The sequence below is a fragment of the Thamnophis sirtalis genome, unplaced genomic scaffold (assembly GCF_051295495.1).
Source record: "Thamnophis sirtalis isolate CommonGarterSnake01/CBP01778 unplaced genomic scaffold, rThaSir2_p1.2 scaffold_3, whole genome shotgun sequence".
Taxonomy (NCBI): Eukaryota; Metazoa; Chordata; class Lepidosauria; order Squamata; family Natricidae; genus Thamnophis; species Thamnophis sirtalis.
In genome coordinates this window covers 111881417-111904187 of record NW_028261383.1, presented here as the reverse complement: position 1 = coordinate 111904187, position 22771 = coordinate 111881417, and the positions used below count along the sequence as shown (strand labels likewise).

The window sequence follows — 22771 nt, the reverse complement described above, 5'->3', positions numbered from 1 at the left end:
ACATGCTATTTTGATTAAAAGCTATGAAAAAAGCTGCCTACTTCTATAGGTACAAAAAGCTTTATATTTCACAAGATATTTTTGTTGTATGCTAATTAGCTACAAGTAACAATTTTTAAAATATATTTATTGACAATAAACTTATTCCTGGACAATGCTGATTCTTTTTTCTATGGAGCAGACCCTCCTAATAGTCCAGAGAATACACTGAGAATTCTTTGTTTACATTGGCTTGGCCCAGAGTTATACTGGCAATCAAATAAGATGTATTCTTAACATGTTAAGAAATTTTGGCAAAGTAGCCAATGCATATTTAACAATAATTATTTTATTGATATAGCAAAGTAAACATTTCCAATATGTTGCAATGGTATACCTGTGCAATTAAATTTATCTTGTATAAGAAAACCTTCTACTCTGAACAGGATAATCTAACTACTTGGGAAGATACGTTTTAAAGAAAAGGGTTATTTTTTTCACCAAGGAGGAGACATGGGCTGAGGATTTTGAAGATAAGACATCACTACAGCAGAAATAGACAACCTGAAAAAAAATAGTGACAGAATTAATGTAGAATCCTTAACATTTTATCCACAGTAATATCAAAATTAATTACAGTTATCCCAGCTTTCCAAAATAAGTAATCAAAAAAATATTTGCTCAGGAATATGCATTTGACACCAGTCTAAATTTATTTATTGCAAGTATTTTCCTCAGCAATAATTAGCAATTGAGAAACTAAATGAACATTTCTTGTCCCCAAAGCCTCAACTATTTGCCTAATAGTAGTGGCTCACAAAACAAATACCTTTCCAAATTATCAAGAAGTGATTTAATTTAGAATCATTAGTTGTTACTGAAAGTAACTGTATGATTTTTGTTGGCAAAAAGAACTGAAACTTTAGAATCAAGAAAATAAGAGTTTTTATGAGAAAAGAATAACATGAATCTACAAATATTTTCTTGTTAGAGCATTATAATCCTAAAAGGAACAAAAGAGCCTTAAAAAGAGAAGGTCAATGGGCAAGAAGACAAACTAAAAAAGGAGAATGTTAGTTTATTACTTAATCTGTTGACACAAATAGAGAAAGAGGGAATCTAGGATAAAAATCTAGCATTTCCACATTCATTGAAACCCCAGAGAGTTTGAAAACTGTAACAGAGAGTTGCTTCCACAATATAAAAATCTGAGATAAACACCATATTTATTGGAAAGGAAGATGATCACGTAGGCATCTGCTGATAGCTCCAATAATGAAAATAATATGACTGCAGTGACATGAGGCAATACCTGCCCTTTGTAATTGTGATATCAGACAGATGTATTTAAGCCATAGGGTTGCATTGTAATATTCTGAAAAGGATATTACGAAACTCTTATGAATGATCTTCAATTAAAGGCAATCCCACTTCCTCCTCAAAAAAGAAAGAGTTAAAGAGAGGGAAAACTCCATACCATATTTTTCAGAGTATAAGATGCACCAAGGTTTTGAAGAGGCAAATTTTAAAAAAAGTAGGTAGGTAGATAGAGGGAGAGAGATAGAGGGGGGAGGGAGGGAAGGAGGGAGAGAGAGAGAAATACAGTAGGTAGGTAGGGAGAGAGTAGATAGGTAGATAGAGGGATAGAGAGAGAAAGGGAGAGAAATACAGTAGATAGGTAGGGCGAGAGAGAGAGAATAGGTAGATAGGTAGGTAGATAGAGGGAGAGAGAGAGAGAGAGAGAAATACTGTAGGTAGGTAGGGAGAGAGAGAGGGAGTTGGTAGGTAGGTAGGTAAGAAGGTATGTAGATAGATGTTTCCAGGTATATTTATCCATGTGCTGGAGAAGGAAATCTGACAACCTGCAGCACCTGCAGACTTGTTTCTGCTGGCACAGCACTTGATCAATGTAATTCTCATCAATGTAATTCTAACTAAAGAGCATTCCGAAAGGGGAAAAAAAAGTTTTTGCACTTTGCAAACCTCCCCAAAATGGCCTGTTTTTCACAAAAATGAGCCCGGTTTTTTTCAAATAAAAGGCATGAATAGCCTTGGGGGGGCTTGCAGAGTGCTCCTGGGGGGTGGGGTGGGGGCAAAAAAAGGCCCATTTTTTTGTGAAAAAAATGGCATGCATATGGTCTTATGGAGGCTTATAGCTGCTGGGGGGGGGCAAAAACAGTCCATTTTTTGCTCATTTCTGCCCTCCACAGCCCCCAGGAGCTCTCTGAAAGCCTTCATAAGGCTATGCACGGCCATTTTTGTGAAGGGCGGGGCTTTGGGAGGCAAAAAAATACTGTATTTGATGTATAAGACGCACCCAGATTTTCAGCCTGTTTTTTGAGTGAAAAAGGTTTGTCTTATACTCCGAAAAATAGGGTAAATAAACAATCCCATGTACTACCCAATTTCATAGTGTTGTAAACCCAAGACTGCCAACCAGTCCTGGAGATTTACTTCTCTCAATACATTTGTGCATGAATTAGCTTGTGTATTATGTAGAAACATATTATTCCATAAAAGAAGAAAACAACAAAAATATAGTAATTACTGATTAAAATTACCGGTCACACTTTATAATAATTGATTCCTATCTGCACATTCATAAACATACCATACTTATACACAGAAAACTTCCTCATACAAAAATAGGAGTACAGACATTTTTTTCAATAAAATAGCAAAAGAAAAAGAAAAATGGAAATACAAGTAGGTGGTAGTTGCACTGTGAAGGGAAGAGAAGAAAAAAGATTGAAGGAAACTGAATAAGGATAAAATAAGAACTTATTAAGCAGGGGAAAAATAAAAAGCAGCTCTGTTAAGACTTCACAAAGAGTTTAAATTCAATAAGCAAGTTGAGTCTCCCAATTGATCTGATTTTCAAAGGCATTGATATTTCAGGCATTTCCTCACTGTAGATGTAAACATGAAAATGTCTGGAAATCAGATCACTGAGGTGATCTGGAGCTTGTGGTGATTTTTAATCTTAGGCTATTGTTTTCCAATAGAATTTGAATGTCTAGTGAGGCAAAGGAATATGCTATTATTGCTTTCTCTCCATGGATGAACTCCAGATCCATTTTTCTAGAAACCTTTTTTACAATCAGGTAAAATTTGCTACTTCCTTTCAATAGTGTAGTTTTTAAAGTAGCATCTAGTCCATAAATATAACATCCATCTCAATTCTAATGAAAGAATCCTTTAGAAAGATGAACAATGAGGCAAATTTGTCTGAATCCCTCACATACATGTTAGAGGAAAAGAGGCAAAATGGAGATGCTCAGGCAACAGAAGTTAATAAAGGTTTACCATAAAAGCTAGTCTTCCAGATTTCATTATTTGGCCATTTTTCTTATCGGTGGGTGATGTATTCCACTGTTGTTAAAGGAGTATAATCAGCAGAAAGGAGGAAGAAAAGGCAGCTTCAATTATCAATCTACCATAAAGCATCAATGCTACACTTTGATGAGAAGCAAAACAGTCTTTACTTTGAAGATAAGTATTATAAAATGACTCACTATCAGAGAGAAAGCTACTCAAATCAAAAGAAAAACAAGAATCAGTAAGCTTTTGGGGCTAGTAGGCATATTTGGAATTTTGAGAACTTTGTAATTAGCATTCCTGAGAAAGTATTTCCAGAGCAAGACCTATGTATTCAGAAATGAAGACCTTGGCAAAAGTCTGAAAGAAGTAAAAACACAGCTTACATGAAACTGCTCATCATCTGTTTGGTGTCTTCTGAGCTCCTAGAGTTGGCAAAACTGATAAATGAGCAGTAGACAGCAATCCAAGCACACCATTTTAACTGCAAACACCATGGAAAAATATGATGAGAACCTCATGGGGTCACAGATACATCAGAGTTATTAAAGTTTAACAATATTATAAATATTCCACTTCATTTTTCCTACGAGCTCAGGAACCTTCAGTTTAAAAAATTAATAAATATTGATAAAGCATAATGACAAAGTTACTTATAAAATACATATGACAAAAATAAAGTCATATATTAATGAACATACTTTTTCAGTTGGTTCTACTGAATTAAATGTCATTATCAATGAGAAATATAAACTGAAAATTCTAATTTCAAAAGAAATATATTTGACATGAAGTTGTGTGGTTTAATAATCTTAACAAGAAAAATATATATACTGAGAATTAGTACCACAGAACTTCTAAGGAAGAGTAGAAAAATACATCAATGTCTTTGTATCAATTTTATTTATAAAACATTTTATTAATACATTCAGAAAGAGATCCCAAAGAACTTTGGAACAACCATGACCTGGATGACTGAGAATCTTTACATACATTCAGATAGAGATTTTATTATTTCTGAAAAGCACAATACAGATTTCAATACACAATTATTACAATGTAGGTTTTTATGGATTTTTCCTAAACTTTGTATAGTGTCACCTCAAATATAAATTCATGCAAAGCTCTCTCTCTCTCTCCCTCCCCCTCTCTCTTAAGATTATTTTAGCAGTAGTCAAAAGATTTCATATTACAGGTATGGATTATTGATATGTTAATAATGCTTTGGCCATCTGTAAAAAGAAAGATGCTGATGATTGAGAATCAAATAAATGACACTAAGACTAACATTCATCTCATAATTAAACTGAATATCTATATATATTAACCTGATGATGGCTTCTCGATTGCATAACCATAATTGCTATTTCATACAGGCCATCCATTCAAAGCATACAGTTGAATTACTATTAATGTGTCTCTTAATGCTAAGAAGTGATCTGATATAATTAAACTCTTAAGATATTTTAATCTAGAATTGAGATCTGAATGAGTTGTAAAGTAATTGACATATTTTCAAAAACATTTATATATGATGGTACTATGGCTAATTGGTATTATCACTTTTACACAGAAAACACGTTATCCTCTAGGCACAATTCAGATCCCTTAGGGAGACTCAAACTGAAGTTAATGAAAAGAGCCCTTGCACAGGATATATCTTTATGTATATCCTGTAGCATGGATACATAGCAAAGCATTCCTCTAATGAAAGGAATTTCATTTTAACCATTCTATTATCTATAATGCTCCACAATGCTTATACAGATTTTAAAGTCAGTTTTGATTTCTTCTAGAATAATTTACACTAATACATCTTAAATAGCCTATGTAAATTTAGTTAAAACTGTTAAAAATAAATTCCAAATTAATATAAATTGAAACATTAAGTTATTAATTTATTGCTGAAAGTTAAATAGTAACTAGTCAGCATTTGAAAGTTCGCAGAAAAATTTCTGAAAAATATTGTCTAATGAATCCAATTCAACTCTGGGAAGAAAGAAAACTGGAGTTACAAAGAATAATCCAGATTTTATTGCAAAATACTAGAACTATACTATCCAATAGCAATTCAGTAATTGTATTATAATATGTAAGCAGTAAAAGAGTTTACTTGATTTGTTCAGTTAGTGCTCTTGATGTCTTTCGGTCAAAACCTGGGTATTCTAATACTTACTTTTAACATTAAGCCACACATGCTGAAAATCATCCCTAGCAAATTCATATAATCTGGTGTAGGATCTTCTAAAGTAGGATTGTTTTCTGTAGTTGGAGGCTTGTATCTGCAAATAAAAATTCATTATAAGGAAAAGCAAAAGTATTACATTGTATTAAATCCAAAACAAATATTTCTAGCAACAATTCTGAACTGATGAGGAAAACATAAACGCTACTTTCCCTGCAAAAAATAAAACTTTCATACAAGGTCAAAGTCAAAAGCTTGAAAAAGAAATGGTATCAATATTTAGTATTTTCCCCCAAGTGATACTTCAGCATACTCTAAATTTTCATGAAGGGTATTCTGTTTCAACCACTTCAAATAATAAAGACCGAACAATGGGAGAACAGTCTTGTTTTAATATGGACAAAAAATGAAAAGCAGGATTATGAGTTAAACTCTGTAAATTAAATCTATAAAAATTGTGTACAGGTAGTCTTTGCTTGAAAGCCAGTTTGGTGTAGTGATTAAGGCATCCGGCTATAAAGCCAGCTGAGTGACCTTGGTCTAGACATTTTTCTTAACCCTATGAAGGAGGCAATGGTAAACCACTTCTGAAAATCCTTGCCAAGAAAACTGTAGGAACTTTTCCAGGCAATCACCGAGAATCAAACATGATTGAATGGAAAGGGAGGAAAAGAAATTCTTATTTAGCAATTGCCTTATTTAGTAACCATCATAGTTATGACATGATGAAAAAGTAACTTTACAAATCCTCACATTTATGACCCTCAACAGGTCTGTAAATAGGGGAAAGCTGGAGTAAGAATATAAACATAGTTGCAGTTTCACTTAGTGAACACTTCTGTTAATGATAGACTTGCTTGCTCCAGTTCTGGTAGCTAAAGTGTAATCTAGCATATTAAATAGAATAATAAAAACTATATTATGAATTACTGGTTAACTGTTCGATATGTAAGGCTCACACAGGTAGCACTTAGATTAAGGCAGCAATTAGGACAAAATTGCCTTCATTAAGTGTTGTGGATGTAAAACATGATATCACCAGATTGCACTGTTTAATGATGGCAATACTGGCAGCCCTGGTTTCTGTTGTAATCCCTGGAGTGGCAAGAGGTAGGTCTCCCAAGTAAGGAGGAATTGCACAGGTGCCACAGGGGGCGCTGCAAGCACTAGGAGGGGGGTAGGTCAGAGGCTGAGGAGGGCCAGCAAAGGTGCTGCAACAGGCTTGATTTACAGTGAGGCGGGGGTCTGGGGTATACTATAGAATATGAGATCTCTGGGATCTCATAGTCCATAATGAGCTCTTATGGGGGGGGGGGGGGCAGAAAAAAATGACTTACTGGAGTGACTTGCAACCTTCCCTGCCAGCTTTTCATTGATTGTTAACACAAAATTTGCATGATAGCCTGCAAATGGCAATCACAGGATGTGCCTTGCTGTGATGTCATAATTGTGAGTTGGGCACCCAAGCTCCCAGATTATTATCAGACAACTATAGGATCCTGCAACAGCTGGAACTTCAAGGGCTGATTGTAAGTCAGTTTCAGTGGGTTCAGCACCACTGTATCTTTGAATGGTTAATGAACATATGAATGTAAGCCAAGTACTATCTGTGTAGGCAAAGCTAACAGCTGGAACTTCAAGGGTTGGTTGTAAGTTTGTGGTGTAGTTTTTCAGTACTGCTGCAATTCTGAATGGTCATTGAGTGAATGACATAAGCCAAAGACTATCTATGTAGGCAAAACTAACATTAAAGGCCAGAAATCAAGATGAATTATCTCTTTTTATTGGATTCCTTTGACAAAAGGGGCTTCCTTAAGCAAAAAACATGCAAAAGATATAGGGCTCTTTTCTATTCTTTCTTCTTACTATATTGGCCTATTTAGTTTGTTGTATGCCCTGGACATCCCATGGGTGGTTCAAAAGTTTGCTCAACAGTAAAGAGTAAAAGCAGCAGTGTAAATTATTCCTTAATCATAAAACATCTCAATGCAGAGAGATTGCAAATCAGGTAAAAAATTGCAACTTGCTGTACACTTACTTGGATATAAATCCTTCTAAACTCAATTGGTATATCCATAAATTACCATATATAGGATTCTACAATCTGATTTTTAGTAGCCTAATTTGACTACGTAGTTTAACAAGATTTAAATGTGGGTGTGTTTCTACTGCTCCACTTGGCATTACTGTATTAGTTACCACCATCTACTCTTAGTTATTTGTTAAATGTTGAGATTAAACAAAAATAATACCCAGAAAAACTACTGGGGAAAAAATCCAACTATTATCAGACTTCTTTAAGTACATTATCTTAATTTCAGATAAGACCAAAATTATTATCAGGATCAGATCTGATAGTTGAAGTCATGAGACTAAATTTCACTTGAACATTGGGAGTGTTTTTGTAATAATAACAATTGCTGCATTCTCACTGGGAATCTCAAACTCTGTGATGAGCAAAGGATTAGATGACCCTCCCCCAACTTCTTTCATATCCTTCTTGATATGCATTTATAATGGATTTTTAAATGTAATCATAAAAATGCATTTGACAGTTCAATAATTCTACGTAGAGATTCATACACAAGCAACCACTCCATTGTATTTCTTCATTCAGTTTTCCAATTTACTTCCTGAAATTCAAACCATAATTACTAGTTTTTGGTTTTATTAAACTTCACTACATGTATTCTATAATGCACAAAAAAATATGTCCAAAATTTTATCTAAGGTATATTGCCTCTTCCCTCCTGTACATTCAAGTAATATAGTCAAACCTCAACCAAACATAAAGTTACTCATAATTTAATAAGGCACTCTTAAAATAAAAGGACGTGAGCCATGCCTATCTTATTTCAATACACCAATGCATTTTTCTCTGAACTGAAGCTTTAGTCTGAAATTAGCAGTGTCAAACTATGTTATGCTTTCAGAGGTTTTAATCAGGTATCAATTTATCCTCTCTTTGAAGTTGTAATATTAAGTATCCTTGGGCCTTTCTACATAATAACCAATTAGTACAACTGCTAAAAGTAGTTAGGCTAGAGTTAAAGGAACTGGGCTACAAAGAAGAAGAAAAACCTTTAGCTCTCGTTATCATTTCATAGTTGTGTATTTTGTATCTGGAACTGGGAGTTTTAAGTTAGCTGCTCATTTACCACAGGGTGTATATATATCATAGCTCTTGAAAGTAAATAATACTATTACACTTCAAAGCATTCCATTTTTCAGGAAAAGTTCCAGTCTTTCATTGGCATGGAGTTGTGGATATTAAGTACCGTGTTTAATACCATTATGCAAATTATAGCATCACTAACTTTTGAACAGTACCCAGGAAACTACCGAGGGAGATTCTGATCGTGCCATTATGTAAGCTTTTCTTTTCCCCCTTATGTGATTCCCTCCCCACAACTGTCCCTAAAACGACAGTAGCCAGATCCCCCCTCCATTCGCTCCGATGTTGCCATAGTGACCCCAGGCAAGTCACGTGCCATCGTGCGTGACTTGTCCGTTCCGTCTCCTTCCGTGCTACAGCGACTCCGGACCCAAGTCGTGACGTTACCATGCCAACTCCCATCCCACACTGCAGCCTGACCTGAGAACGCGGTTGGGACGCCGCGGATCTGCCATACTGTTGCTAGACATCCCACTGTGCCGCGGGCTACAGTACTGTGCCGAGAACGACCTCCTTTCGAGGCTGCAGCAACTTCCGCTTCCTTTCAGTGCCGCAGGGAGGGTGACTAAGAGTGTAACACCCCCGAGTTTAGGCGATTTTGTTCCGGCCACGCTTATGTTGACACTGGAAAGGCCTTGAAACTGAAATTTCTGGAGGAGGATGAGAAGGAGGAGGAATGTTGTAGCCCTTCCCTTCTCGCTTGAAGAAAGTATGCCGAGAGGGGGTGGAACCAATGAAACTAGGTTGGAGGTGTGAATGGACGAGTCGACGCCTGCATTTCTTCCTTCTTGCTATTTCGTAAGTAAAATCTGCAAGAGGTTACTAAGAAATGTGAACGATTTCCCAACATGCATAGTTCCATGATTCGAAGACGAAGAGGCGGGTTGGTAGGACAGAGGTTTACTTTCAATAACTGGCTTCTTATACATATACAAAATTTGTCCTTTGAAAGGATCCCTGGTAAAGCCTACCTCCCCCCCCCCCCAATCATCTGCCTGATAAAAAAACTCCATTTGACTACCTGGAGATTTTCCCATCTAGTAGCATCGTCTACTACGACGGAAACCCAAAGGTGCTTTTTTTCAACTGGACTTTCTTGTTTTTCTTTGAAGACGTTTCGCTTCTCATCCAAGAAGCTTCTTCAGCTCTGGCGGGGGGGGGGGGGCACCTTTGGGACAACCATGACCTGGATGACTGAGAATCTCCATAGACATTTGATGGAAACAAAAAAGGAAATTTAGCTAGATCATTGCTGCCAACTAGTGGTTGTCCGGTTATTTGTAACCCTAATCAAATACCATCCCCAATGTTTCTTTCCTTGCCTGCTTATCCTGAATGCTTGGTCATTTTGCCTGATACTTTTTGAGCATTAAAATACTTGTGGTTTTGTGAATCTTCAATTGGTCTAATAAAAATGGTTTCAGTCCTTACCTCCCCTAGTCCAATACAGGTAATTCTCAACTTACAACAGTTCATTTAGTTACCTTTTTAAGTTACAATATCACTGAAAAAAGTGACTTATGACCATTTTTCACATTTATGGCCATTGCAGCATCCTCATGGTCACGTGACCAAGATTTGGATGCTTGGCAACTGGTTCATGTTTATGACAGTTGCAGTATCCCCCAGATCATGTGAACACCTTTTGAACCTTCTGATAAACAAAGTCAATGGGGAATCCAGATCCACTTAACAACTGGATTATTAATTTAACAACCAATGATTCACTTAAGAACTGTGGTAAGCAAAGTTGTGAAATTGGGCAAAACTCACTTAACAAATGTCTCACTGAGCAACATAAATTTGAGCTCAATTATGGTTGTAAGTCGGGAACTACTTTTACAGCTGCCATGTTAGAAAGATACCATAAAGAACAATTAAGTGTTACTTTAATGCCTAGAGAAGTAAAGCTGAAAGGTTTTGAAGGAAGAGCATGCTCAGCAGACCTTTCTGAAAGTTTAAAGTGCCCTATGTATGCTTAAGCAAGCTAGACTTGTAAAGATAAGTGGTGTGAAATCGGAGGATGCTGACAGCCTCAAGAAGACTCGCATATTGTTATTCAGCAGCTTCCCAAATAGATGTTTTACATTCAATACCGGGGGATATTTATGTTGCTTCAGCAGAGCAAATGTAGAGTACATGTTTGACTTGGTTTAGTAAGTAGCCATTGACTGAAGTAATCTATTTTGATATGTTATTTTTGAAACAAAATTGATTGCTCAAAGAGATTGCAACTGACAAATGTTTTCTGTGTGTCTTCTATTTTGCAATAAGGTAATGCAATTCGGGAGGCAACAAGTACCCAGAAGCAACATAGGCCTAATGCATTAGTCTGCCTTGGGATATTCCTGATTCTAGAGATTTTGCTGTGGAGGTTCAGTATTATACATGTGGATTTAATTTAGCAATCAAGCTACATCTATGTGATGGCCTTTCCAGAACCCAAACCCAAGAAACCCGAGCTTCCCCAAAAATTGCTTGGTACATTAGAATGTAAACAAGGAGCTATAAGAGCAGTGAGATTCAATGGTGAGTGTATTTCTGATTGCATAAAATAGAATAGAATACCAGTTTTCAGTTATTAAAACTAGAGAAAACTCAGAAGCATATTTATGTAGAATTAATAGTGTATAACTGTAAGCTTTTAGTAACTTGTGAGTGGATCAAGGAAACAGTTGTAAGGATTATGAAAAGATAGCTAGTGAGAGGTGTGTCTTGCTTGTTGGGTCAAAAAGTTTGAAATTGCAAAATGAATAGTGGAATTTGCATCATTCTAAGCGAAATGAAACTGACAGTCTTCCAGGGATTCCCTGAATTTACTCAACTAGTTAACATTAAATGAGACTTTTCTTTTTCTCAGTGGATGGAAATTACTGTCTCACCTGTGGCAGTGACAAATCACTCAAGCTTTGGAACCCACACAAAGGGACTCTCCTCAAGACATATTGTGGCCATGGCTATGAAGTCCTAGATGCTGCAGGGTAGGAACTAGGGGAAGTGGATCCACTTTATTTTAAAAAAAATCCAACTATTTTGAAAATACTGAAATACTTTAAGAAAGTTTAAAATAACTGAATTAGATGATGGGGAAAGAACTTTACAAAAATATTATTTTGAAAAATACAAATATGGAATAATGAATATATAATGAAATAAAAATAAATGAAAATATTGACATAACTATAATGAACGTAACAAAACTGTCTGAAAAATTACTATAACACTAAAAATGTAAATATTACTCTTATGTAAAAGTGTGTTTCTATAAAGTTTAAGTAAGGAAAAAAATGATATAGTAAATGTCCAGGAAATTCTACTCATGTTCATATTTTAAATCTTGTCCATTCATTTAAACCTTTTTTTGCTGTTAAAATGACTCTTACATTTAAAAAAACTGAGAAGCTCAGTATATATTCTACACTTACACATTACAATGGAAAATGTGCATATACAGCTTTTAAAAAGAAAAAAATACTCTTTATTTAGATACTAAGGAAAATTATTTCTCTTGCTTTTTCTATTCCCCTCTTTATCTGTGTTTTCCTTAGGTCATTTGATAACAGCCAACTTTGTTCATGTGGAGCAGACAAAACAGTTGTACTGTGGGATGTTGCCACAGGCCAAGTAATTCGCAAATTCCGTGGCCATGCAGGGGTAAGATGTATTTTGTCTTTTGAGATGCTTGGAAAATGAGAAGATTTATGTCTTTTTGAAATATGAATTCTTCTGAGTTTCTACCTTAGAGGATAACAATTATGTGTTCTGCTTCTGAGAGCCTTGGAATCCCTGATTTTTTTTTCCTGGTTGGCAGAAGCCCATGTGAAATATAATATAAAATGTTTGTAAATGGAGATTAAAAAGCTGGGTGGAACTCAGAATTGGCTGGAATAAGTCAAATGTTACCGGAGACATGGATAAGGAAAACAAAATTATAAAAACGGAATTGTAATTCTCAGATAAAAAAAATGCAAGACACTAGTTGATTTGCTAAATAAGGAATTATTGGTTTTGTACATAAGAAATGGAAGAGGAAGACTCTGTGTCTCATAGTGAATTTTCTTAGAATATATCTGCCCCAATAGCTTCCGCATTTCAACATTCTTCTTCCAAAGAAACTTTACAAAAAAGAGGAACCTTTCTAAAATGCCATTGTTTGCTTGTTCAGCAGTTATGTAACTGTTTGTACTTATATGGGCTGCCATACAGTGAGCCAATACTGTAAAGTACAAGCCTCAGCATGGTCTATAGGAGGCAGTGTCAACATGAAATTTTTTCACAAGTAGATTCAGTGATCTTACATTTTTTGAGGGGAAGTTGAGGTTTTAAGTAAGGAATTGTGAGTTCAGCAGCACATTTGCTATGAGGCGCACAGATGTTGTTTTTACCATGTGCCTCCAGAAGTATTTAGCCTGTTGTAGTATTCTGAGTTGGGAGAATTATTATGACAGCTTATTGTTCTTTTCATGAGCGTAGTTAAATGGAATATTTTAATTTTTGCTCAGTATGCTTGTGTTTGCATCTTATTGGAAAAATGTAAACCCAATAAATATACCTATGCACACCTGATACTAAGGTCTCTGGCTGAGGATTATAGTGGGTGGCAATAAGTAGGAGTGATAAAAAATTGTACCGTGGTACTGATGAGAGTATTTAAGGAAAGGTATAATGCCTAGTAGTTATGAAACTACTAAGTTTGACTAGCTGTGGTGAGGGATAGAAGTATGGCTGTACAAACATTTGAAGGATGTGTTGCAAAGAACATAGATGTGAATAAGGCATCTCTCCTTGAAATTGTTTCCGAGCACAACAGACAAAATTCTACTGGGTCTGTTGGCAAAACAAAATAGCAGTGACAACCAAGAAAATATGCTTAAGCAGTCATGGTGAGTTTCCTAGTGGATATGGTTGCCTCAGCAGTTTGAGAAAGAATGTTTCACTCATGCTAATACATTTTACCTTCAAATACTTTGCACAGCTATTGATGAAATAATAAAGGAGATAAATGTACGGAATTCCAGCTACTAATAAAGTTTGCAACAGTTCAAGTATTGAAGGGCAAGGGAATGGGAAAATAATGCAGACTTGTACACACTCCTCAAGCTCAGCTCCCAAAAATGGGAAGTTAAATATAAGTTGAGAACAATAGCAAGTTCTAATCTTTTTATATTCCCTTTTTTTCAACTGAACAGAAGGTGAATTGTGTCCAGTTCAATGAGGAGGGCACTGTAATTCTTTCAGGTAAAAAATTTGCTTGCCTTCTATGTTGCTTTTAGATTGTTCATCCTAGCCTTTATTTAGCATGGATCTTTACTTTCCTGCAGGTTCCATTGACTCCAGTGTCCGTTGTTGGGACTGTCGTTCTCGCAGACCAGATCCAGTCCAAATCTTGGATGAAGCCAAAGATGGCATCTCCAGTCTGAAAGTCTCAGACTATGAAATTCTTACAGGGTAAAGGAGGATAGGATGAAGTTTGAACTGGAAAAGGCAAATTTGGTGCTTTGCTAAATCCAGAATAGATTATTTTAGAGAAGATGTTAAGATCTCTAGGCTGGAATACTGCAACGTGCTCTACATGGGGCTGCCCTTGAAGAGCATCCGGCGACTTCAGCTAGTCTAGAATGCGGCCGTGCGAGTGATCGTGGGCGCACCACGGTTCGCCCACATAACACCGATCCTCCGTGAGCTGCGCTGGCTACCTGTTGATCTCCGGGTGCACTTCAAGGTCCTACTTACCACTCATAAAGCGCTCCATGGTAGTGGATCTGGCTATTTGAGAGACCGCCTTCTGCCAATTACCTCCCTGCGTCCCATCAGATCGCACAGGGTAGGCCTCCTCCGAATTCCATCCGCCAGTCAGTGCCGACTGGCGACTACGCGGAGGAGAGCCTTCTCAGTTGCAGCTCCGACGCTATGGAACAATCTCCCCGTGGAGATCCGCACCCTCACCACCGCCCAGGCCTTCCGCACGGCCCTTAAGATCTGGCTATCCCGTCAGGCCTGGGGATAAAAAATCTTAGTTTGTCCCCTCCCGAATGATGAATGATTGTTGTGTTCTATTTTTTAATATTATGTATTGTTTTATGTTTTTTGTCTTTGTACCCCCTTTCCCGTGTTTTGTAAGCCGCCCTGAGTCCCCTCAGGGAAAAGGGCGGCCTATAAATTATAATAAACATTCCAAACATTCCAAGTATTATCAACTTTTCCATGTCTGTTTTCATTTAAAACAAGTAACGTTTCCCCCTTTTGGAACAGAATCTAAAACCATGTATCAATTTTTGCTAAAATGTGAGAAGATGAACGAACATGTGTACAACTGTACTGGAAATTTTCATAATTCCATAATCCAAACTCACTTATAACAAGTCATAGGGTACAAGGACATATATGTTTTGGTTTGAGAACAGATATTTTTGAAGTGCATAGTTTTCAACTTCAGGATCAAAGTATTTTCTCTGTTGTTTTCCAGTTCTGTGGATGGACGCGTCCGACGTTATGACCTCCGTGCTGGAGAACTCTGCGCAGACTACATTGGAAGTAAGTTTCGTATATGGAATATCCAATAACCTACTGAAGGGAGAACTATATTTTTGAAGATATCACTTTGTTGTGGGATATGGTACCTTTAGTTGTCTTGTGCTGGATAAATAACTAGTTTTTTTTCATTTTCTGTTTGGTAGACTCCTATCAGCTTCAAACTGAAAAGTGTCTGCAAGGACATCAATTGTATCTTCAGGCTTGCATCCACATTTAATGATTATGCACTATCAATTCATATAATCATTGTCACTGTTGACTCATTGATTTTCTCCATGATACAGTATATCCATATATTCTTAGCAGTACTTGGCGTAATACCTGCAAGCCACTATACCTTACTTCTTTTTGAACAGGTTCTTTCTTCTTCATGCACATAGACCCTTGTATCCACTGCATGAAGCAATAACATCCAACATTGCCATGTTTTCATTATAGGTCCCATTACCTGTGTATGTTTCAGCAAGGATGGGCAATGCACACTAGCTGCTAGCTTGGATTCTACACTGCGGTTGCTGGACAAGGATACAGGCGAGCTACTAGGAGAGTAAGCAAACACTTTTCATTGTTAATTGTAACACTTCCTTTAGCACAGGGCTGTCAAACTCACAGGCCAGATGCGACATGCTCTGGCCCCGCCCCATGCCCAGTTTAGCGAAGAGGGGGAAAGTCACAATATATCACATGACACTGCCATAATGATGCGAGTTTGACACCCCTGCTTTAGCACTTAGACTAAGGTTGACTCTATTCCAGTACAGAAGTATGAGCACATGCTGAAGACCAAGATCCAATTCTTTAAATACACATACGGTAAATATTTTATACACATTTAGACATTTCCCCTAATTATTGAGTTAAGGAAAAATGTATTTATGTAATAGACTTTAATGTATATAGTAAAGATCTTCTGTGGCTATGAATAAGTTTGTGTCAAATTTTGTAATGGTGTCCTTTTTTAATTAACTTCCTATTCACCCAAGAATTGGTAGCAGCTTCAGGAGGCTTGATGGGGAAACATCTTCCAAGATGGTCAGGAATAATCTCCTTTTTCTCCCAATTGTATCTCCAGCTACACCGGCCACAAGAATGTAACATACAAGATGGATTGCTGTCTAAGTGAAAGAGACACACATATTGGGAGCTGTTCAGAAGATGGAAAAGTCTATTTCTGGGATCTGGTTGAGGTAAATAGGATTAGCTGGGAAAATCAAGGGCTTTTCTTTGAGGTAATCATTTGACTTTATAGTTAGCCAATCATGGGTGTAACCAAAATTCTACTTGGTTGGACGGGTGTTGGAAAGCCACACCCTTTTTCGTTAGCACCCACTAATGATCAGTAGGAAACAGACATGTAAATTGGGAACTGAAATAGTTGTTTTTATTGGTTTGTTTCATTTGGTCTTACTTAGTAGTTTAAATGGACCTAATTACAATATAATAAAGACAGCAGTATCAATGAAGGTTTTTAATCTAAGAGGTAAATGACACTTGATATAAGTGATCCAGGTATTATATGTTTAAAGTTCATGAATCAAGCATTTCTATGCAAGTTTATTTGGTTTGAAGCTGTGCCTGGCTTATATTTGTAAAAGGTGAACACTGTTTATTTCTATTCTTGAGTTAGGTAGCATTTTTTTCAATTCAGATTATCAAATGTGGACAATTTCTTCTTAATATTATTCCTATGAAATAACTGGCCTTGCTAGTGGTTTACCTGTCCTAATCCCTTGCCCAATTTTCTTCTCTAAGATCATGCTGGTTAATAAGAGGACATTGTCACAAGTAGTCCTGCAAGTCAGATTTTCCTTGTACCAGGCTATGTGGTGATAATAGTTGTGCAAATAATATATCCGTAGGTAATCTCTGTCCTCTGTAGGTTTTGTGAATGAAGTAGCTACATTTTGTCCTTTTCTCTCCCATAGGGCTCCCTTGTTCTGGCCTTGCCTGTGTGCAATACTGCTGTCCAGTCATTGTCCTTCCATCCAGTTGAAATCTGCCTACTCACTGCTGCAGGGGGTCTTGTTCAGTGTTGGAGAGAAGAATCTTACACAGCTGAGGAAGGTGTGCCTACATGACTAACATTGCCTTTGTGACTGCACTGAGCAAGACTGCAGATACAGGATGATGGATCTCTCTGGTGCATTTCTCTTACAATTCTATTCTGAGTACAGTTATATGTACTTTGCTTTCAGGAGGAAGGATGGAGCATAATTTGGACTGTGCTTCTTCTGTAGAGACAGCTTGACTGAAAGCTGCCCTTGAGCTTTCATGGTTCAAATGTTTCCTTGCTTTAAGTGACAGTATTTTTAAATTCAGCCTATGTATTACAGACATTAGTCAAGTAATCAGTTTATTTTTAAAAATTGGATATTTCTGGATTGGAAGTAAATACAGTTTAAATGGTATGTGAGCATTGTTTTATTGTAAGTTATCATGGCTGAGATGCTTAAACTATATAAACACTGGTCCTGATTCTTCACTTGGACAGATACATTAATTGAAATTGTCACTGTAAAAAATAAAGTAATCTTGAAAATAAAATATAAGTTTCTTACTCTTAGCTCTTTACTTGTTTAAAATGACATGAAAAATATTTTGATTGCTGAGGTTAAGAAATGCTCAGATCTTGTTGGTCACATCTGCTTGGTTAGTCATCTGCTACATGCATGTCTTTAATTTTGCATCTGAATAGAAAAATCCTTAATGTTACAGATTGTTAATGACAGATATTGAAGAAAATGTTTTTAGAAGGCTCCAGGAAAGTTCAAATGTTAACTTGAACTTTTCTAGGGAGCTCAATCTCCTTTGATAGAAATATAGTATTTTTAAAATTGGATGATTTGAGTTCAAAATTAAAAAGGTTATATGCTGTGTGTTGGTGTGGAATTCAGGCTGAACCCTGGAAATGGAAGAGAATGGTATGAACAGATCAAGTTACTATTTTCTTGGGAGTATATTTACTGCCTTTGATTTCAAACAACTGAAGCCAGAATTATATAGGTGCTAAATAAATTAAAATTCTCCTCCCAGAATTACTACATTTTAAGATTTGCACCAGTTATATATAAATAAGTAGAAACATATTTTTTTTATTGTGGGTATCTATTCCTGTGGCTACTTGGATTTAAAAGTATGTTTTAGCGGTCTACTCAGCTGCTTAATTCTATTATTATATATTCAATGTGCCTTTGAGAAGACAGATCTCTTTCCCTAAGTATTTTAAGGCATTAAAATAAATTGAATGGGGTTTTCCTGCTTTTCTGCATAAATAAAATGCTTTTCTATATAAATAAACATGAAATTATAAGAAATAGATGTGTTCTTATTGAAGTGTTCAATATTCATGCCACTCTCTGCTGCTCGAAAAGTAATTAGAAAAAAACTGATTTTAAAGAAATCAGTCCAGCAACTTAAGGTCAGTAAAGTATTTCTGTTTCAGTTATTGCAGTTGCTGTAATAAAAAAGACTTCAAGTATTAAACATCCAGTCTTCTTTAATTTCATGCTTTTAAAATCCATTGGATTTTACAACCGTTACCATCCCCAGATAGCATGACTAATCTGAAAGGCACCAGTTGAGGAAAGCCAATAGAAAAAAAACTGCAAAGTGCAAAAGTATGCATTATATCAACATTGCAACACTACTACATCTAGATACCTTAATGCTAAATAAAATTTATACCCTTTACTCCTGATAAAATGCTGTACAAAATGCAGCAATCAACTGTGGTTCTGGGAGAGAAAGAAAATTGTGGTTGTCTTCTTTTATAAATAAGATTTTTCTTCTTCTGTTCAATCATGTCCAAGACTTGGAGACTGCCTGAAGAAATCCCTGCATTTTTTTGGGAAGGTTTGACACTGCTTCTTTCCTAGGCTTGAATGAAAGTAACTAGCCTAAGGTCACTCAGCTGCCTTTGTGTCTAAGACAGGACTAGAACTCATAGTCTCTTGAGTTCTAGACAGATACCTTAATCACTACACCAAACTGGCTCTCATAAAAATCAGATTACCGTGTAGAAAATATTAAATGCCCTCTAAACCTGTTCTCTTGACATTTTTTATATGGAACATCTTTTCCAACTCTATATTTAAAAAAAAAAAGGTTACTTGCTTAAATAAGCTTCATGGTTATATAAGGAACCATCTCTGGGTTGCTCTTATTCTACTTAATTTCTACAGTTAGTGCCACAGATTGGTTCTTATGAATCCTGGTAGACAGCTGAACAAAGGGATGGCATGAAATAAGATTTTCTCATCTTAGTCATTGCATCATATCCTGTGGGATCATGTGTTCTCCCATATTGTTTAAACTGACTTTACCGGTTTGGAAACCAAAACTCTCTGTTGCTGAGTTAGTGCATGATACACAAAGGATTAGTTGGAACACAAGATAGTAATAGGTGTGGCAGGGACACCAGGCATTCAATTAATTTGAAATTATTCCATCCACTGCATAGTCATGGTGGCAAAACTTCTATGCGGTTTGTTTTGGTGTCTCGAAATAGTCGGATTAAGCAAAGAAATCAGGTTAAATCATTGCATTCAGTCAAGAAAATGGCACAGAACAGTGATATAACTAATAATCAGTATCATCTGGAATGCTTGAATTCAGCTTATCTTGGTGTTTTGGCCGCCTAGTGTTGCACTATGGCTCAATAATATAATAATAATACAATACAATAATAATAATATAATGGCAAGTGCACTGAGGAGCAATTGGTGGTTTGAAGTCAATTTGACCAAGAGTCCTGTAACATGGAAACTGGTATCAGTCTAAGATTTTGTGGAGAATAGGAAATCACACCTTATTCGGGTCCTATAACTTGACTCTTCATTTAAAGCCAGAAAGATGAAGTAATCAAGAGCAAAAAAAGTAGAGTTAATTATGGGGAGATAGATCTTCTGATTACACCCAGTAAATGCTATTTCCAGGCAGTTATTTTGATATGTACATGCTAAAAGCATTCAAAAGAATCTAACATCATTGAAGAGATGAAGACAACAGAGTAGAAGCAAACATTTAAATAGTGGTAGTTTTAGTTTAGAATGGGAGCGTCCAACCTTTGCAACTTTGTCCTGTGGACTTCAACTCCCAGAATTCCTCAGCCCAGCCATATTGTTAGCATAGGGCAGAAAATGGCTAGCTATTAGAAATCTATTTCAACCTTTATTTATTTAATATGTTTTACATATTATTAATGTCAAACATATTAAACATTTTATATACTTTCAGCCAGATCCCTTTCAAGAAATTATTAGAATCTGCCAATTTACATTATATTTGTTGTTTATTGTCTAGAATCTAAATTCCCAGTTCTATCCTACCCATCTACCCATTTTGTAGTTTTTCAATCATTTGGGGAAATTCTGTATGCTTATGAACATAGCCAAGGTTTTCTGCAAATATTATTTTAAAGATTATATTCTAAGAAGCAATATAATGTCACAAATAAATAATTAACATTCTCTTTGGATCTAACATATATTTCACAGACACTCCCTTCCCTCTCAAATCTTTTTGATAGAATAATTAATTTTTTAAAGTAATTTTTTGCAGTTTTAAAAATAAATACAAACCAAATTCAGAAGGGAGAGAGTAAATGAAAAGAGAAAGAATACAAAGAAGTAATAAAAGAATTTTTTTTAAAAAATAGTTAAAGAAGTGACTAATCTTTATCACAAGTAGAAGCGTAATGTTTCTTCCCCCTTGCATGCATATCTCTCTTCCAGAGGTGGTATTCAGCCAGTTCTGAAGAACTGGTAGTGGAAATTTTGAGAGTGGGGAGGGAATGGGGATTTTGCAGTATCCTTCCTCTGCCACACCCACAAAGCCACACCCACAAAGCCACACCCACAGAACTGGTAGTAAAAACTTTTGAATCTCACGACTGCGCTCTTCCCACAGCTCATCACTTATCCATTTGCAAATCCAGAAATTATTAACTTTTTCAGTCCATTTATCAAATTATTTTGATTTAACCATAGTAAAACAAATTGGTTTTAAATTCTAACAATGGTCGATTTTGATTCATTGAAATGCTGTTTTAGATTTTGATCTTCCTTTCTTTTTTCCATCTCTAAAGTTCCTTCAAGGCTTTAACAAGCCTCTTTTGTTAATTCATCAAGAAGTTGTTATTCAGAACATTATCTTGGTTTATCATTTGTATTTCCATATTAACTGAGGTCTCTATCTTGTATTTCTTTATTTTCTAGTAAATCTGCCTACGCTTTTTCAGGTCTTCATCATGTAGGTCTTTCAAAGCATTTTCTTTACGTCTTTCCTTTCTTCTTTTCTAAATTATACATTCACATAAGCAAACATTTCTGACATTGCAGCTACAATAGGTCCATTCTTCAAGTATCTTGAAATGATTTGGCATTTATCTTTCTTAAATTCTTATTTAGCTTTTGCCATTTGTTTCTATTTATTAACCTTACAGTTACTTTTTCTTTTGTTCAAGAACAAAGGTAAATTTACTAAGTGGCTTTTCAAACTTGTTTTGAAGATCTCTAATATTCTTAATATACGGTAATTAAATCAGAGATTTCCAAAAGTGAATAGAAGTAAGATTAGTGAACTCAGTGTCCTTTAAAAGGCTTTACTTCAACTGAGAGTATGATGATTCCCTTTGTCTCCCAGTTCTCAAACTGATGGGAAACCACTGTCTTGCAGTGTCCTCACAAGGAGCTACAGTTTGGAGCAAAAGTGGGTGACTTCCTGTCCTCTCCTCATCCAGAGATGTTTTTTTGGGATTGGCCTACTTGCCAGTCCTTCAGTCTTTATGCAGTCATTGTTTATACTCGGAGATGTGATAATTTACCATTCCTCACTCAGAAATCAAGAACTGGTTAAATGTCATAGACAAACTATTAAAGAAGTCTATGGGTTGCTTTCTAGACTGAAGTCTGATCTTTATCTTATTTTTATTATTTGCATCAATTTTTGTGCTGCCTGACTCCAAACTGATATTGTACGTATGAGGGGAAGGGAGTGTTTATTATTACCACATCAAGTCCAGGTGGTTCTTGTGGGAGGTGAGATTCAGATAGTGTGCTTTTCAATCTGTTTATTGAATAATAAGCTTTCAATAACTTCAGCTTTAGCCTTATAAATAATGCAGATCATATCATATCCAATACATATTACTGAAGGACTAAGCCTTTTGAATTGTTTTCTGACTATTCATTCTAATATCCACTCCTGCTTCAAAAAATCAACAAACTGGAAATTAAGTTTTGAGTTTTGATTAAAAAGGTAGAAACTGATGTGTCTAAGATGCTGATAAGAAGCCAAAATGCTTTTTTATGGCATTATATGTTACTGTTTTTGTATATTTGTTACTCCAAGTATTCCTGCTATTTATTCTGGAGTATTTATAATACCCCTTTTACATAGAAGGAAAAGAATGACATCATCCAGCTCAGAGTTAGTAACATTTCTAATTCTCAGAGATAACAAGAAGAAGATGGAAAGATTTTAGCTTATCAATTTGCTTTTGTTGGATAATTCAAAAGCCAGTTTATGTACACATATCCAAATGCATTCAAAGTCCTTAAATTCTTGCTTATAAAATGACA

General features: G+C 35.8%; 2 protein-coding genes across 2 annotated transcripts; one reads left to right on the top strand and one right to left on the bottom strand.

Moving 5' to 3' along the window:
- Positions 1-308: 308 nt before the first annotated feature.
- Positions 309-9258, bottom strand: WDR83OS (WD repeat domain 83 opposite strand). Its single transcript, XM_014063864.2, has 4 exons — positions 9078-9258; positions 5474-5579; positions 3684-3781; positions 309-543 (listed from the first exon to the last, which is right to left on the bottom strand). Exons 1-4 carry the CDS (start codon positions 9125-9127, stop codon positions 477-479), a joined length of 321 nt encoding a protein of 106 aa, XP_013919339.1. The 5' UTR covers positions 9128-9258; the 3' UTR covers positions 309-476.
- Positions 9259-9270: 12 nt separating this feature from the next.
- On the top strand, positions 9271-17748 carry WDR83 (WD repeat domain 83). The gene is made up of 10 exons (XM_014063751.2): positions 9271-9455; positions 10932-11186; positions 11518-11638; positions 12206-12311; positions 13847-13895; positions 13979-14105; positions 15124-15191; positions 15630-15738; positions 16264-16378; positions 17117-17748. The coding sequence occupies exons 2-10, from the start codon at positions 11084-11086 to the stop codon at positions 17267-17269; spliced, it is 951 nt and encodes a 316-aa protein (XP_013919226.2). The 5' UTR covers positions 9271-9455; positions 10932-11083; the 3' UTR covers positions 17270-17748.
- The last annotated feature ends 5023 nt before the right edge of the window (positions 17749-22771 follow it).